Source organism: Microtus ochrogaster, linkage group LG4 (genome assembly GCF_000317375.1).
Source record: "Microtus ochrogaster isolate Prairie Vole_2 linkage group LG4, MicOch1.0, whole genome shotgun sequence".
NCBI classification, from domain to species: Eukaryota; Metazoa; Chordata; class Mammalia; order Rodentia; family Cricetidae; genus Microtus; species Microtus ochrogaster.
The window spans coordinates 64,370,245-64,385,671 of record NC_022030.1 but is presented as its reverse complement, the minus strand read 5'-3'; the positions used below and the strand labels follow the sequence as shown (position 1 = coordinate 64,385,671).

General features: G+C 47.9%; 1 protein-coding gene across 1 annotated transcript in view; it reads right to left on the bottom strand.

Annotated features, from left to right (window-relative positions):
* Positions 1–15,427, bottom strand: part of Ngef (neuronal guanine nucleotide exchange factor) — a 99,859-nt gene that overhangs the window by 63,119 nt on the left and 21,313 nt on the right. The window contains exons 2-3 of the mRNA XM_005361734.2: positions 8,482–8,816; positions 4,111–4,225 (exon numbers count right to left, since the gene is read on the bottom strand). Coding sequence (XP_005361791.1) covers positions 4,111–4,225; positions 8,482–8,743 — 377 coding nt within the window. The 5' untranslated portion in view covers positions 8,744–8,816. The remainder of the gene's footprint in view (positions 1–4,110; positions 4,226–8,481; positions 8,817–15,427) is intronic.

Here is a 15,427-nt window from a genome sequence, read left to right as displayed (position 1 = left end):
GGGTGGGAGGAGGGGGAGGGAAATGGGAGGCTGGGAGGAGGTGGAAACTTGTTTTTTTTTTTTTCCTTTTCTCAATAAAAAAATAGTTTTAAAAAAAGAAAGAAACAAGACTGTATTCACAGTGGGTATGAGTCTGTGGGTAAGGGTGATACAAACAGAGCAAATAAGCAACTCTGTCAAGATCACCGAATACTAGATAAACTTACATTACATCTCCCATTTAACCAAGCCTATTGCATTTTATGCACTACCAATGTGGTCTGTTCATCAATAAATAAGGTAAAAACAGACATACAAAACACTAGCATATAAAATGAGATAAAAAGGCAAAGAAACAGGGACAAATTTAATTAAAATACATATAAAACTAGGCAGGAAGAATGGCTCAGTGGATAAAGCACCTTCCACTCAAGCTTGAGAAGTTGAGTTCAAGTCCCCAGAATCCATGTAAGGCCAGATACACTAATGCACATCTGTAGTCTCAGTGTCTCCATGTAGATGGGAGACAGAGACAGGAGAATCCTTGCAAGCCATCACCGTAATCAAGTCATCATCACCATAAGCCATCACTGTAAGCTATCTTCACTGTAAGCTATCTTCACTGTAAGCCATCATCACTGTAAACCATCATCACCATGAGTCATCACTGCAAGCCATCACTGCAAGCCATCACTGCAAGCCATCTTCACTGTAAGCCATCACTGCAAGCCATCTTCACTGTAATCCATCATCACTGTAAGCCATCACTACTGTAAGCCATCACTGTAAGCCATCTTCACTGTAAGCCATCATCACTGCAAGCCATCACTGTAAGCCATCATCACTGTAAGCCATCATCACTGCAAGCCACCACTGTAAGCCATCATCACTGTAAGCCATCATCACTGCAAGCCATCACTGTAAGCCAGTGAGCAGGCCAGCTAGCCCAGCTTACATAGCGGCGAACAAGAGACCCTGCCTCACACAAGGTAGAAGGCAAGGACTGACCTCCACAGGAACACTGTAGTGCGGACACCTATAGTCACACGCATGAACACGCATATGCCCAAAAATACCCTGCACATATGAACAACACACACAAGGATTTAAAATATGCATCATTGCTGGCTTAGTTTTAAAACATCTAAATAGAGGGGATATATTCATAACTAAATAAGTTGGGATATATTCATGGTCTGAACAATTTAAGGAGTCAAGGATCCCCAAATTTATCTGTAAGGATCATGAAATTTCAACTGCAGAGCTCAACAGACATATTTTTGAGAGTAGAAATTGACATCCCGATTCTAAAATGTATATGGGAATACAAAACCTAAAATAGGCTTGTCTTTAAAAAGAAGGATGTAGGAGGGTCCACACTACTAGATTTTCAGCATAAAGCTACAGAATTGAAGACAGTGTGGTACGGGCATAAGGAGAATTAACGAGATCAATGACAAGTCTAGCTACAAACCCACCTGTGTGTGCGCAGTATGGTGGCTTTTTAAAAAAAGGATCAACGAACTGGTCCTAGTGACACATAACTTCCAATCCCAGCTCTTTGGGGGCTGAAGCAGGAACTCCATGCGTTTTAAGGTCAGGCTAGACTATGTAGTGAATTCAGGGTCAGCATGGGTTATATCTGTCTCAGAAAGTGAAACACATATAAAAGAAAGAAAAAATAAAAGTATGGCAAGGCACGGATGCCATTCACTGACAGGAGCCAAAGGCGGTTTATGTAAACAGCACTGAAGCAGCTGCATGGCCATATGGACCGCAAGACACAAATGCAGAGCTCAAGGTATGGCGGCCTGTGGAAGTCAGATTTGTTAGCAAATACAGCGATGAGAGAACAACATTGATAAGCTACTGTCAACAAAATTAAAAATCTATGCTCACGGAAAGACAAGAAAATGGTGATACATGGGTATCAATGTGTGCGGTGCGCATCTCAGGACAAGAGCCTTTGTTTTTTTTTGGATTTTTTTGAGCCAGGTCTCACTCTTAGCCCAGATTGCCTTGGAACTCACTATGTAGGTCAGGGTGGCCTTGAATCCACTGTGATGCTCCTGCCTCTGTGTCCCGAGTACTGAGATTACAGACATGATCACCATGCCTGGCTTGGTCATGGATTCTTTTATTTAACATATAAGAATTACAAACACAAAAAATAAGGATGGGCAAGTGATCTGAATGAGCCCCACCCGAAAGCAAGTGAAGAGCCAACGAGACCTTCATGGTCATCAGGGCCATCATGTGTTAGAGCAGAACTGGGAAACCACAATGAGTTAGAGTGACAACCAGGACAGCGAGGGACAGAAACAGACCTGACATGAAAAGATGCCTTTCCCAGTGTCCTTGACACTAACGGAAGTGTCACACAGCATGGTTTTAGCCAATGAGATGTAAGCAGTGTTAGTGGGATCAAGGAAACCTCTTAAAAGAAAGGCAGGGAGCTGGCAGGAACCATCCACCCCTCCCATCTTCCCTCTTGAACTGTAGCTGTAACGGCTGGAGCCCTGGAGTCATCGTAACAGATGGCAGAAAGGAATTTCAGTCATGATCTTCAGACTTCTTTTATACAGAAGCCAAGTAGACACCCACTGTGGTGAACTGGGTCGTGTGGCATTTGGTTATAAGAAGTGTGCTAAATTGTTTTATGTTAACTGGGCACAAACTGAAGTCATTTGAGAGACAGGAACCTTAATTAAGAAAATGTCTCCAGGGCTGGGGAGATGGCTAGGTGGTTAAGAGCACCGGCTACTCTTCTAGAGGACTCAGGTTCAATTCCCAGCGCCCACCCAGCAGCTCACATCTGTCTGTAATTCTGGTTCCAGGGCTTCTGAGACTCTCAGACAGACAAAATGTCAATGAACATAAAATAAAGTTTAAAAAATAAGAGAAAAATACCTCCATAAGATCTGTCTGCATGCGAGTCTATATGGCACTTACTTCGTGATCAATGAGGAAGGGTGAGTGATGCCATCCCTGGGCTGCTGGTCCTGGGTTCTATAAGAGTAGGCTGAGCAAGCCATGTGAGCAAGCCAGTAAGCAGCACCCCTCCATGACCTCTGCATCAGCTCCTGCCTCTAGGTTCCTACCCTGTATGAGTTCCTATCCTGACTTCCTTTGACGACAAACAGCATGTAAGTGTAAGCCAAATAAACCCTTTCTTTCCTAAATTGATTTCGGTCATGATGTTTCATCACAGCATAGTAACCCTAACTACGGCAAGAGCTAAATTCAATTCTAACTGGTACCATACACTAATACCCTACAAATAAGAGCTCAATGAATAAATCAAAGTCCAATCACCCTACAGCACATGGTATGGCTGGCTGGTCCACATATGTATAGAAAATGATTTAAAACACTGTTGTTTGTGATACATGAGTAGACAGAAAACAGGAAGAATAGCAAAAGCTGTCTGATGGAGAGAAAGCATGCATAAGATGCATAAAATGCACAGGAAAAAGACCAAACACAGGTGAAGTTTATTAAAGCCTCTCTAGGGCGGTGGAACCATAATATTCCTTTTCTAATCCCCAGTGTGCATAATATCCCCAAATTCCTATTTTGTGATAGAATAGTTTTTTGCAGAAGAAAGTTGTGAGTTTAAAAACAAAGTACATGCAAGCAGCCAAGTCATTGTAAGGGAAATTAAAACAAACAGTTGTGAGTGCATTTCAGGTAGTAGAGTGGCCATCTGGCATGTAGGAGCCCTGTGTTTAAACCCCGGTGCCATGTGAACCTGGTATGGTAGTGCATCCTGTCTGTAATCCCAGCACTAGGGAGAAAGCGGCAGGAAGATCAGGAGTTCAAGTCCTGGTTCCGCAGCTATAAGCTGGGACTCAGAGAGGAAGGCAAGAACTGACTTGTGCAAATCGCTTATGCAGAAGTTCTCGTGCGTGCATGCGCATGTGCATGTGCATGTACACACACGCCAAAATAATCTCTGGCTATCTAGTGATTTTTTTTTTGAGGGCAGCCTGGGCTATATGAGATCCTGTCTCAAATCAAAACAAAATAACAAAAATGACAAACAACTCCCTGTAGCTCTGAGAGGACTCGGCAGTGTGGGTGTCTGCCATGCCCTTCAGTCCCAGACCCTCCTAGGCTTGCACGGCTCACCTGGCTTCCTGGGCTCCTGTGACCCTCTGTGCTGCTGTTCTCCAGGGAGACACTCCTCCCCGGGGCAGATTCAAGGCCAAGGGTTCATTTACAGATTTCCCACTTTCTGACGAATCTGTGGCGTTTAAAAAAATGGAGCAAGTTAGAAAATACGCATCTCTCCCCTTTCAGGAAAATCCATGAGTGACAGTAGTGTCTGTCACCCCAAGAAGAAGGTAGAGTGAGGGTGGCCCTATTGTCACCCCAAGAGTGAGGGTGGCCTCTCTTCTCACTCTCCAAACGGATATTTGCTATGCCTTGTGTGGTATTTGGTGATCTGGGATGTCATTGCCATGGACTTTTTAACTAAGATACCAGCATCTTCATATATGTGTACACATACATTTACACACAGTGGGGGTGGGCACTGGAAACATAATAGCAAGCTCACATGTGAGCTTGGCTGGTATTTCGAGGACCACAAAGCTGCCATTGTGAGCTTACTTCTGAACAAACATTTGTAGCTTGTCAACGCCTTCACATCTAATCTCAACCTCTGAGTCCTAATCAGTGGGCAGTCACAGCTTGTCTCGACTGCCCCATCAGCCCGGTGGGCAAGTGATGCTGCCGCTGTGGTAGGGTTCACAAGGAGCACATTCTCAGCAGATGACATGGGGGAAAGTCCCGTGCCTTGGAGCTCCAATCTGCACGTGGTGAGCCCAGAGTGCCTGCTGTCTTCTTCTGTTCTCGGGGCACAGGTCAGACACGCCTGATGGCCTGGAGCGTGTTGTCTGCTCCTAGTGCCCCTGCCATCCTGTGCAGTAGAGCAGAGCCAGGCTTCCCGCTGGGTGTGGGTCGGGGAATCTCAGGTACTCTTGGAGAGTTAACTCCAGAGAGGGGTGAGGAGTCACTTTAGCCACCAGACTGTCTCTAATGAGACTGACTTATCTGTGGGCTGAACACTGTTGTAGGTGACAGGGAGGGGGGGGTGACCCTGCTCTAGCCTCCATTTGTGTCCTCGGGTTTGGCTAAGGGAAGCTACGGGCTCTCTTCTTATTCCGCTGTGACCCTCTTCACCCTCCTCTGGGACACAGCCCTCTGCCACCTTCAGGTGGATGAAATGTACCTAAGAGGCTGACGTGTTACAAGTTTTGTCTCCAGCTGGTGGTGCTGTTGGGAGCTGCTGGACACAGGAGGAGGTGGGGCGTGGGAAAGAAGCCATTTGGGCTCTCTCCTGGAAGGCTTATCTCTTCCTAGACCCTCCTTCTCTCTCTGACTGGTTCTCCCTCACTTTCCCAACATACTGGCCACCATCTAGATACCCTGCTCGTCTCTGGCCAAAGCAGGACAGCCTGAGAAGCCCCGACTGAACCCCTCTTGCAGCCGTGAACCCCAGGACACTTTTCTTCCTTCCAGTTGATGTATCTTGAGTATTTTGTCAACAGTGGAAAGCTAATGAATATACCCGCCTTGCCTCCCACCACAGAAGGACCCTGTGGCCCCAGATCTGGCAGCTACACGTATTTTTCTATACCCTACATGCCTGCTCTGTCCAATAGGGCAGCCACTGTCCATGAGAGGCTCTTACATACTTGGGATACGATTGATGTGGCTGGAGAAATGCATTTTCCATTTCATTCGACTTAAATCCAAACATGAAAACAGAGCAGTGGTTTGATGATGGGAAAACTAAGAATATTTGGAACAATTTGGGTATGTAAATTTACTTTTTTGACTGTACATTTTATGAGATCTAAATCCAGATCAAGTATTTATTTCCCGTGAGGATTTGGCGAGTGAACACAAAGGATTGTGCTATAAGATGCTCAACAGGATTCAAAGACAGTGCACACAAAGGACTTGGCTCACTGATAAGTCATTTTTATAAGGACTCGTCTCATTATGTAGCCAGGCTAGTCTCAAACTCCCAGTCCTCCAGTCTATTACTAGGATTATAGATGTGTGGGATTACACACAGATACATATATATTTATATATACACATGTATATTTTATATATACATGTACATTTACATACATGTGTGTACATTCATATACATATGTGTGCATTTGTATATACAATACACATGTATATTTATATACACATGCACATTTATATACACATGTACATTTGTATACACATGCACATTTATATACACGCATGCACATTTATATACACATGTACATTTATATACATATATGTACATTTTATGCACATGTGTACATTTATATACATATATACATAGTGCCTGGATCACTGATACTTTTTATACTAATTATTAACTATAGGACATAGGATAATATTTTGGAAATGATTGTTTTTGTTTTTAATTTTTCTGTGTAACCCTGGCTGTCCTGGAACTTGCTCTGTAGACCAGGCTGGCCTTGAACTCAGAGATCTGCCTGCCTCTGCCTCCCGAGTGCTGGGACTAAAAGTGTGTGCCACCACCACCCAGCATATTATTGTATTTAATAAGACATACCACTATAATAAATCTTATTCATTTCTTTGTTATTAAAAACCTTTTAGCCGGGCGATGGTGGCGCACGCCTTTAATCCCAGCACTCGGGAGGCAGAGGCAGGCGGATCTCTGTGAGTTCGAGACCAGCCTGGTCTACAAGAGCTAGTTCCAGGACAGGCTCCAAAGCCACAGAGAAACCCTGTCTCGAAAAACCAAAAAAAAAAAAAAAAAACCTTTTAGATTTACTTATATTATGTGTATGAGTGTTTGGCTGCATGTAGGTACATACACCACATGAATGTCTGTGCCCACAGAGGTCACAAAAGGTCATCAGGTTCCCTGGATCTGGAGTTATGGATGGCTGTGAGCCACCACAAGGGTGTAGGGAACTGAACCCTGGGTCCTCTGCAAGAGCAACAAGTGCTCTTAACCACCGAGCCATTTCTCCAGCCCCTCTTTGTAATTTTTAATATGGCCACTGAAAGGTTTAAAATGACCTTGAATACCAGCTTCTGCAATGGTGGTATTTTAGGTATTGCATCCCTGTATCCATTCTGTCTGGACCCAGGACTCTCAGTCTCCGTGATAGATTGCAGACTCAAATATTCTCACCCTCAAGCGGTAGAGTCAGGGTCTCCCTCTGGACTGGCCATGTGTGCTGTGATGACCACATGAAGCTGAGTCTAGCCCCCCCCAGGGTTTGAAGGCTTCTGCCCCATCTCTCCAGGATCCTGTGTTGCATGAAAACCAGTGTCTAGACTGTGGGAAGACGAGATACAGGTGGGGTGCAAGGGAGCCTTCTAACTGAGACCCCTAGACTGAAATGACTAGAGGGTTGGAAAGGCTGTCCCCACCTCTCAGTCCCATAAGCCACCAGCAGGCTGTGGAGACCAGGCACACTGTGTTGGTGAGGGGAGGCCCCCAGCCATCCCCACAATTAAGAGAAGCAACAGTATGTCTCTCTGTATCGGGGGTAGTTTGACTTTTGGCTACTAAACAACTGGCACAGCAGTGATTCTTAACCTGTGGGTTGTGACCCCTTTAGGGGGTTGAACACAGGGGTTGCTTAAGACCATCGGAAAACAGATATTTGCATTGTGATTCATATCAGTAGCAAAATTACAATTATGAAGTAGCCACAAAACAATTTTATGGTTGAGGTCACCACAACATGGGAAACTGTATTAAACGGCCACAGCATTAGAAAGGCTGAGAGCCGCTACAATACGGGGTTTAACGGCTGTTTTTGAATAGCCAGCAAAGCCCCTGGACCTCCAACACACTAGGGGTGACACGCTTTCTGAGGACAGCTGCCATGCCCAGGCTTTGGGAAGCCATCCCACACTCTGCAGTCCCAACGCAGACCCTTCAGAATCCTGGGGACAGCCCCACAGAAAGGTGTCCACCGCTGTGGCAGGCCCTACTGACAGAAGTTTCTGAACTTTATTCTGCTCAACAAGTATATATTTTGAGCAGATGAAATGTACCAGAACCCAATGCAAGAGAGTCAGGGGTCTCACCCCAAAGACCCCCTCCCAAGGTTTTAATCTCACGTATATTCATGGCAACAGAAACCCCGACACTGGCAGGAACAGCACAAGGCAGGTTAGACTGACACCAGTAAGGAGATTTGTGTTCCCAAATGACCCAGGATGTGGACACTGCCATCTCCCTACAAGAAGACATTCATATATGACTTCACTGTGTCCCTTCAGGAGAAGCCTGTCATGTCGTATGACCTAAGGTGACCCTTTCTCGGAAGAGGACATGATGTCCTACTATGGGAAAGGGAATTCTTCATGGGAAAATGACCTCAAGTGTTCCACCTCACTGGACCCAACCCTGGCCATTTCCAGTGCCTTTGGATCTCCTTTCATTTCATGAGACTCTGAACATCAGTAGCTGACGTGACGGGTGAGCCCGGTACTGACCTGCTTGGTGACTGGCGCTCTGCTCAGACTTGCCTCTGGACGTGCGCTTGTGTCTCATGGCACGATTGAAGATGGAGTTCCTCTGGATTGGGATGAGGCAGCGGGGCTCTTCATCCTCAGCCTGCTCATCAGCCTCGGGTGCCTCCCTGGACTCTGGAAGTAACTCAGGCCTCATCTCAGTGGGACCATGATTGCTTTCCCACAAACGGCTCACTGATTTCCTCTGAGGTTGTTCCCAGTCTGCAGAGACTTTGGTCTCCATGGCAACGGGACTAATGGTTTCTCAGCAGGGCTGCTGGGGTCAGTCACCTCCCTGACTTCATCAGTCTTCAGGGCTTTAGGATAGACAGAGAAGAATTGTCAGAGTTGTTGGGCTAAGTGGCCCATTCAGAGCATGGAATCCTTTTCCATTCAGGGTTGATGAGATTTGGGATAATCCACACACCCCACCAATCGCATCTTTGCCAACACGAGTTGCAGCGCAAACCGCTCATTTGGAGGCAGTCGTGCATCGTTGTGTAATTGAAGCTTATTTGTCCTATTCATAGGCAGCACTTTAAGGGAAATGCTTAGAGTGGTTTGTATAACTAACTCGCAAGTAAATATTTCCTGAATGACTCCAGACAAAGAGCACCAAATTGCGAGAGAAGCCTAGGAGAGCAAGGGGAAGGGAAGGGCAGGCTGCAGGGCAAGGGGAAAGGGTGTTGGCATCGGCACGCCTCACGGGGGTCCGTTTACATCCAAGCAAACTTGAACTCCAAGTCAAAGCTCTTCCATCATCTAGAGGCCAAGTGCAGCTGAGTTAGTGGTCTCTTTGTATAAGAAGCTTTGTCCCATGGCCTGGAGTCACACAGGGTCATCTCCCTCCAGGACAACTCTGACATGGACCTCCTTCTAGGACAGGGCTCTGAGGTAGTGAGGAACCTGAGGGGTCTTTTGAGAATGGGTGCCACACTGGCGGGACAGTGTTCTGGGTGGTGAAGCCATGGAGTCTTTATGGTTGCAAAAGTCACGCATAGATTCTGTGTATATAGGAGCTGTTTTCTGGGTCATAGGTCAGAGCTGTCATTGCTCTCTCTATGGGTCAGAGACTCGGGCACACTTAAGCGGTTTCATACCTTCTCTAAAACAGAGACAGTGGGAACTGTGCACAGGGCCCCCACACCTCTCCAGTCCAGCTGTATACCTTATTCTCAGGGTAGCAGCTCAGCTAAGGTTCTCTGGAGATGGGGAGTGGCTTTGAGCAAGGCAGGGTTTGAGGCCTGGCACCCACATGCCAGAATCACCCCCGTGGTGAATGCAGAGGGACAGCAGCTTTTTCCCACCTGTCAGAGGTCTGCTTGCATCCCACAAGCAGGCTTGCATATACATAGCAAGCTGCATGAAGGCCTTAGGAGGCAGGGACTCACTGAGAAAGGGCCTACCTCAGAGCAATATGGCCAGACATTGGAGTGCTACCTGAGTTCGTGGGATCTGGAGGCTGCCACTTTCCACCCTGGTCACAATTTCTTTTACTTTGTGTTTGCTTTGTTTTCAAGACAGGGTCTCACACTACGTAAGTAGCTGTAGCTGTCCTGGAACTTGTTACGTAGACCAGTCAGGTTTCGAACTCACAGATATCTGCCTGCCCCTGCCTCCCAAGTGCTGGGATTTAGAGGTGTGTGCCACTATACTTGGCTTAAAACAACAACAACAAAAAAATATTGTTTTGTATTGATTTTTTTGAGATAGGGTTCTCTACATAGCTCTGGCTGTCCTTGATCCATGTTTCTTGATCCATGAAAATGCTGTGTTCTGTAATCTGTGAGGTCCCTGTCCAGCAAACTGTAATGCTGCTACCTCGGGTGCCCAAAGAACACCTGCAGTGGCCAAAAGACCATATTGTGGTCGGATTGTAAATGTCCCATCCCTTCTAAGAGCTCCCAGGAGGGATGACATTTATAAACGTGATGAGGAGCCTCAGCCCCGGCAGCACCATGGGAAGATTCTCATAACCATGAGTTCAGCCTGAGTCAACAGGGCGGTGACTGTAGTTAAGCTAACGTATCCCTGAGCCAAGGACAAGAACTAAAGAGGTGTCTGTCCCAGCCAGACGAGCAGGGGACCCTGCCCTGGCTCCGTAGCGAGAATAACTGCTCAGGCAACAGGGTAAGAGGAATTGGTGAATCAGGAACAGCTAGGTCTCTCTGTCTTCTGCGGGCAGAAAAGGAGGCTGGAATGAAAACCATGACTAAATATAAGGCAGGAGCTTGGCAGTTCAGAGCTCTCACCAGTTCAGAACTGCATGGGGACAAAGACCCTACTCACTGAAGGAAGGAGAGGGTTTGAGATTTGAGGATTCAGGGATCCCCACCTAGCCTGACATCTCTCTTCTTCTGCCTGCTCTGCTTCTCACTGTGGTCATTTAAAAAGCCCTGCGAAGAGAAGTCACGCCGTGCAGCAGGGCTCACAGGGGAGGTTTATTGGAAGAGGAGAGAGAAGGCGCAGAGAGGAGGGCAGAGACCGGTTTCTGGGGACAAGAGTGGCAGATGAGAAAGAGAGAGGGAGAGAGAGAGGAGGAAAGAGAGAGAGGAGGAAAGAGAGAGAGAGAGAGAGAGAGAGAGAGAGAGAGAGAGAGAAGATATAGAGAGAGACAGGAGAGAGAGGAGAGAGACAGAGAGACAGAGAGGAGAGAGAGAGAGGAGATAGAGAAAGAGAGAGGAGAGAGAGAGAGAGACAGGAGGAGAGACTGTAGTGAATGTACACAGGAGGTGCATGCTCTCACTGCCTGCAGCTGAGGACGTATTCTGGCAGCCAGTACAGACGTCTAAACACCAACACTCACCTCACACCAACTCTTCCACAGAGAGTATGTGCTTAGCTCAGTGCTAGATCTAAGACAGGAAGGCGGGGTCCCCGGGGAGGGGAGAGGTGTGGTGCATGGCCCCATGTGTGGAGGCTGACCTAAGCTTGCAGGCCCTTGAAGAAAATGATCCAACAGGTATCAGGATCCTAAGTCTAGGGACACAATGACTGAGGTGTGGCAGGGTGTGGCTGGCGTTGTACAGGTGTGGCAAGCGAACAGACACCTGGGCCTGGGAGAGGAAGGAATGTGAGGAATCTGGTGTGGTGACTCACGGTGAAAGAGCAGCCAGAGCTCTGATGGTGGTGGCCAGGCTAACGTGCTGACGAGGCCCCTCAGAGATGTGGGTGGGGCCAGTGTTGGGTTAGAGCAGCTGGTTTCAGGGTGTCAAGTTGAGGAGAGTCCACCGCAGGAACACCTGATAGAAGCTGACTCTGCCTGGCTGCCATCTTTCTGCTCTGACCCGGCCTGAGGCCTTAGCACGGGCCTTTTGGTTTCCAAGGTCATTATGCTCACCATTGGGTCAGTTTTCATTTTGTGTTATAATAAAAGTCAGGAGTTTAAGATCTTTACAAAAGCTGAGTGTGGTGGTGCACGTCTTTAATCCCTGCACCAGAGAGACAGGTGGATCTTTGTAAATTCAAGGCAAGAGTGGGTTATATGGTGAGACCCAGTCTAAAAAAAAAAAAACTTGCTGGGCATTGGCGGCTCATGCCTTTAATCCCAGCACTGGGGAGGCAGAGGTAGGTGGATCTCTGTGAGTCTGAGGACAGCCTGGTTACAAAGCAAGTTTCAGGACAACCAGGGCTGTTACATACAGAAACCCTGTCTTAAAAAAATAAATAAATAAAAGGAAAAAAAATAAAAGATCTTGTAAAAAAAAATTGGGGAGGAAACTGCTCTCCCAATGGCAGCTGGAAAGGAAAAGACCGGAAGGGGCAGTGACCCCAACAGTCCCTTTAAATGCATGTCCTCTAAGGCTTCTTCCCCCCAGGCCATGTTTCACAATGGTTCTGCCACCTCCAGGTATTGCTACAGACTGGGGACCTGGGACACTCAGCCACCATGTTAGAGTCACATAGCTGTCGTGGCTGATGTTAGCTGTTGGTCTGACAGGATCTAGAATCACAGAAGAGACAAAACTCTGGGCATGTCTGTGAGGGATTATCTAGATTAGATTGGTAAGGTTGTTAGGCCCACCCTAAATATGGGCAGTCCCTTCCCATGGATGTTGTGGACCAAGCACCAGCGTCTACTGCTCTCTGCTTCATGTCGGCGGATGCTCTGTGACCAACCGGCTCCTTCACCCTCACATCAGCCGCCGTGACTTCCCTTCCCCTTAAACTGCTCCTTTGTCACAGACAGGGAAGCAGCTTAGTTGTCATTTTAAGCTTGCATTTTTACAAATTGAAACCAGATTTACATAGAGTAAACTAGGCTGCTTTTAGACCATATTTTATGAGTTGACCAATGTGTACAGTTCATGGGATACCCCAACAAAACACAGTTCCTTTGTCCCTTAGACCCCATCACTGCCCCTGGTGACCACAGCCAGTGAGGGTTCCCTCCTGGTCGTCTGCTCCTGATGACCATGGGGGTAGAGCTGATGTCAGGGGATGTCTTCATCCTGTTGATCTATATTTTCAAGTCTGTCCACCATTGTCTGGCCAGTGTTGGACATCAATAGTCACTGCAGGCTGTTATGGACATGTGGAAGCCAAGATATCTGAGCGAGGACCCAAGACCTGGCTTCCAGTCTCCACCTCTGCTGCCTTAACATTGGGCAAATCAAGCTTCAGTTTCTTGTCTAGGATACAGTGTCTTTGGGCATGGGGTGGGGTGGGTGGGTGTGGGTGGAGATGGGTATGGGTGCTACCCTCTACATCCTCTTCTGGCTAAAGAAGTTCTGTGATCTAGGAAAGCTGGAAAGGCCACAGTGGGTGCTTGTGGAAAGACAAGAACGGGGGGAGAGGGGGCACAGATCATAAACCATTCCAACCAGTTTCTCTAAGAGAGCAGGGGCTGTGAACCTTGAGAAAAATATATTCCTAGCTTCTACCATCTTTAGGGGGCACAGAAACCTTTGTTATGCCTCACAAATACCTTTCAAGGTCTATAGTCATTAACCTCACCATGTAGCCAGGAAGCTGCAACCCCAGAGCGCGAGTGATGTGCCCAAGGCCACACCATTGGTAAGTGGTGTGGCCAGGATCACACCCCATGTTTCTGACTCATGGTTGAGGAGAATGTGGTTCATACACAGCCTGGGGGAGTCAGAGGCAGGAGTGGCCATCTCCTTGTGCCTTGGTGCTTGGGGACACGAGCCAAAAGTGACTGTTAAGGCTCCCAGAGCTGGGCCATGGGCCAGGGGCCTCCTACGTGAGTCAGCGGCCTGGGAGATTGGGACACTTGGGAGATTGGGATACTTGGAAGGAAGGCTATAGGAGGGGTAGGGAGCTGGCTGCAGGCCCAGCCATGGCATGTGAAGCCAGTTTCTGGGATGAGGAGGCCCAGTGAATAGAAGAGGTTCCTGACCCAGATCCCTTCAGACTGCCATGTGTGTAAATCACCTGGGATCTTGCTGAAAGCCAGATTCTGTCATGGTCCTGGTGAGGTCAGGACTGCATCTGTGACAGGTTTTCTGGGCCTGTCCATCATGCCAGCCTCAAGCAAGGTCCTAGAGGACAGAAGGCCAGCATTTGCAGCAGATAAGATAAAACAGAGAAACCAAATGAGGGAGCTGCCTGGGCTATTGCCCTTACACTTACTGGATCTGGGAACATCACAGGTCAGAGGCAAATGGGGGTCCTGAGATGAGGAGAGCTGGGGCAGGGAGGAGGAGGAGGCAGGAGACACAGCCAGGCTGGAAGTACGTGCTGGTCTTGGTGTTGCTTTCCACCTCTTCAACTGGGAGTGAAGAGGTGGGGACGGGCCCTCCCTAGAGCTGAGGTCCTTCAGCAGAGCCACACAGAGTACTTAGGTACCCGCTCCACAGTAGGCTGCTTTGGTGTAAGACAGGCTGCTCTGGGTGTTAGGCCAAAAAGATGAGGCTTGTTTTCCAAAGCTCATAGAGTCCACTAGAAGGATCAAGTGGCGACAAGGGAAAGTTACAGTAAAGAACAGGTCACGGGAGACTACAGCTCAGAGGAAGATCCCAGGTCGGGGACCCCTCCTGATGTTAGTCATTCTAACTGTCTCCATAAACCATGCAAGGAAGACATGGTGTGTGTGTGTGTGTGTGTGTGTGTGTGTGTGTGTGTGTGTGTGTGTGGTGTAGGGGTGGGAGCAAAGATGAAGTGGTGTAGGGGTGCCTGTTGTTCAGTGAGCAGCTATGAGTCCTTACTAATCTCCTCAGAGAGGGGACCCAGGACAGTATGTTGCCATGTGGCCTTCAAGAATGAGAGAGACTGTGGCAAGAGAAAGAGAAAAGTCTCTCTTGTTATTTGCCCCTCAGGTAAAAGGCAGGCTTTCCCGGGCTTTCAGCAACCAAGGCTTTGCGGGTGGGAACCAAAGGTGTGTAGAACTTGACAGGAAGCTTTTCAGCAGCAGAGGAAAAACCAAGAGACATTTTCCACAGAGCTGAAAGTCCCTTCCAGGAAAGACAAGGGGATAAAACACCCAAAGGGGAATATTCTGGGAAGGTTAAAAAGTTTAGAAATTGGGGTACTAGCAGTGGGGAAGGGAAGGGAACGAAAATTTGGGGTAGGGGTCAGAGCAAGACCTGGAAGCCAATCAGCTCTGCCTATGGAGAAAGCCCTAAGTGTCTGGCTCGGTGTGGACTTTGAGGTAGAAGGTCTTTCAGAACCAAGTCCAGGCCCAAGGCAGAAGGTGCTCCCTGAGGCTTGACGGGAGCTGAGACTCTCAGGTATGTGAGGTGGGGTTGCTGGCTTGGGAAGGAGACACCTGAGGAAGGAAGCCAGGGAGGTACCAAGAACCAACACCTGAGAAACTTTGTTGCCTGTTGACTCCAGAAGGAGGGGAGTGAAGGGACACTGGTTGTCCTGAGGATGTTCAGCAGAGGGAGGAGAGGGAGAGGGAGAGAGAGAGAGTGGGAGTGGGGAGGGGGGAGAGAGAGAGAGAGAGAGAGAGAGAGAGAGAGAGAGA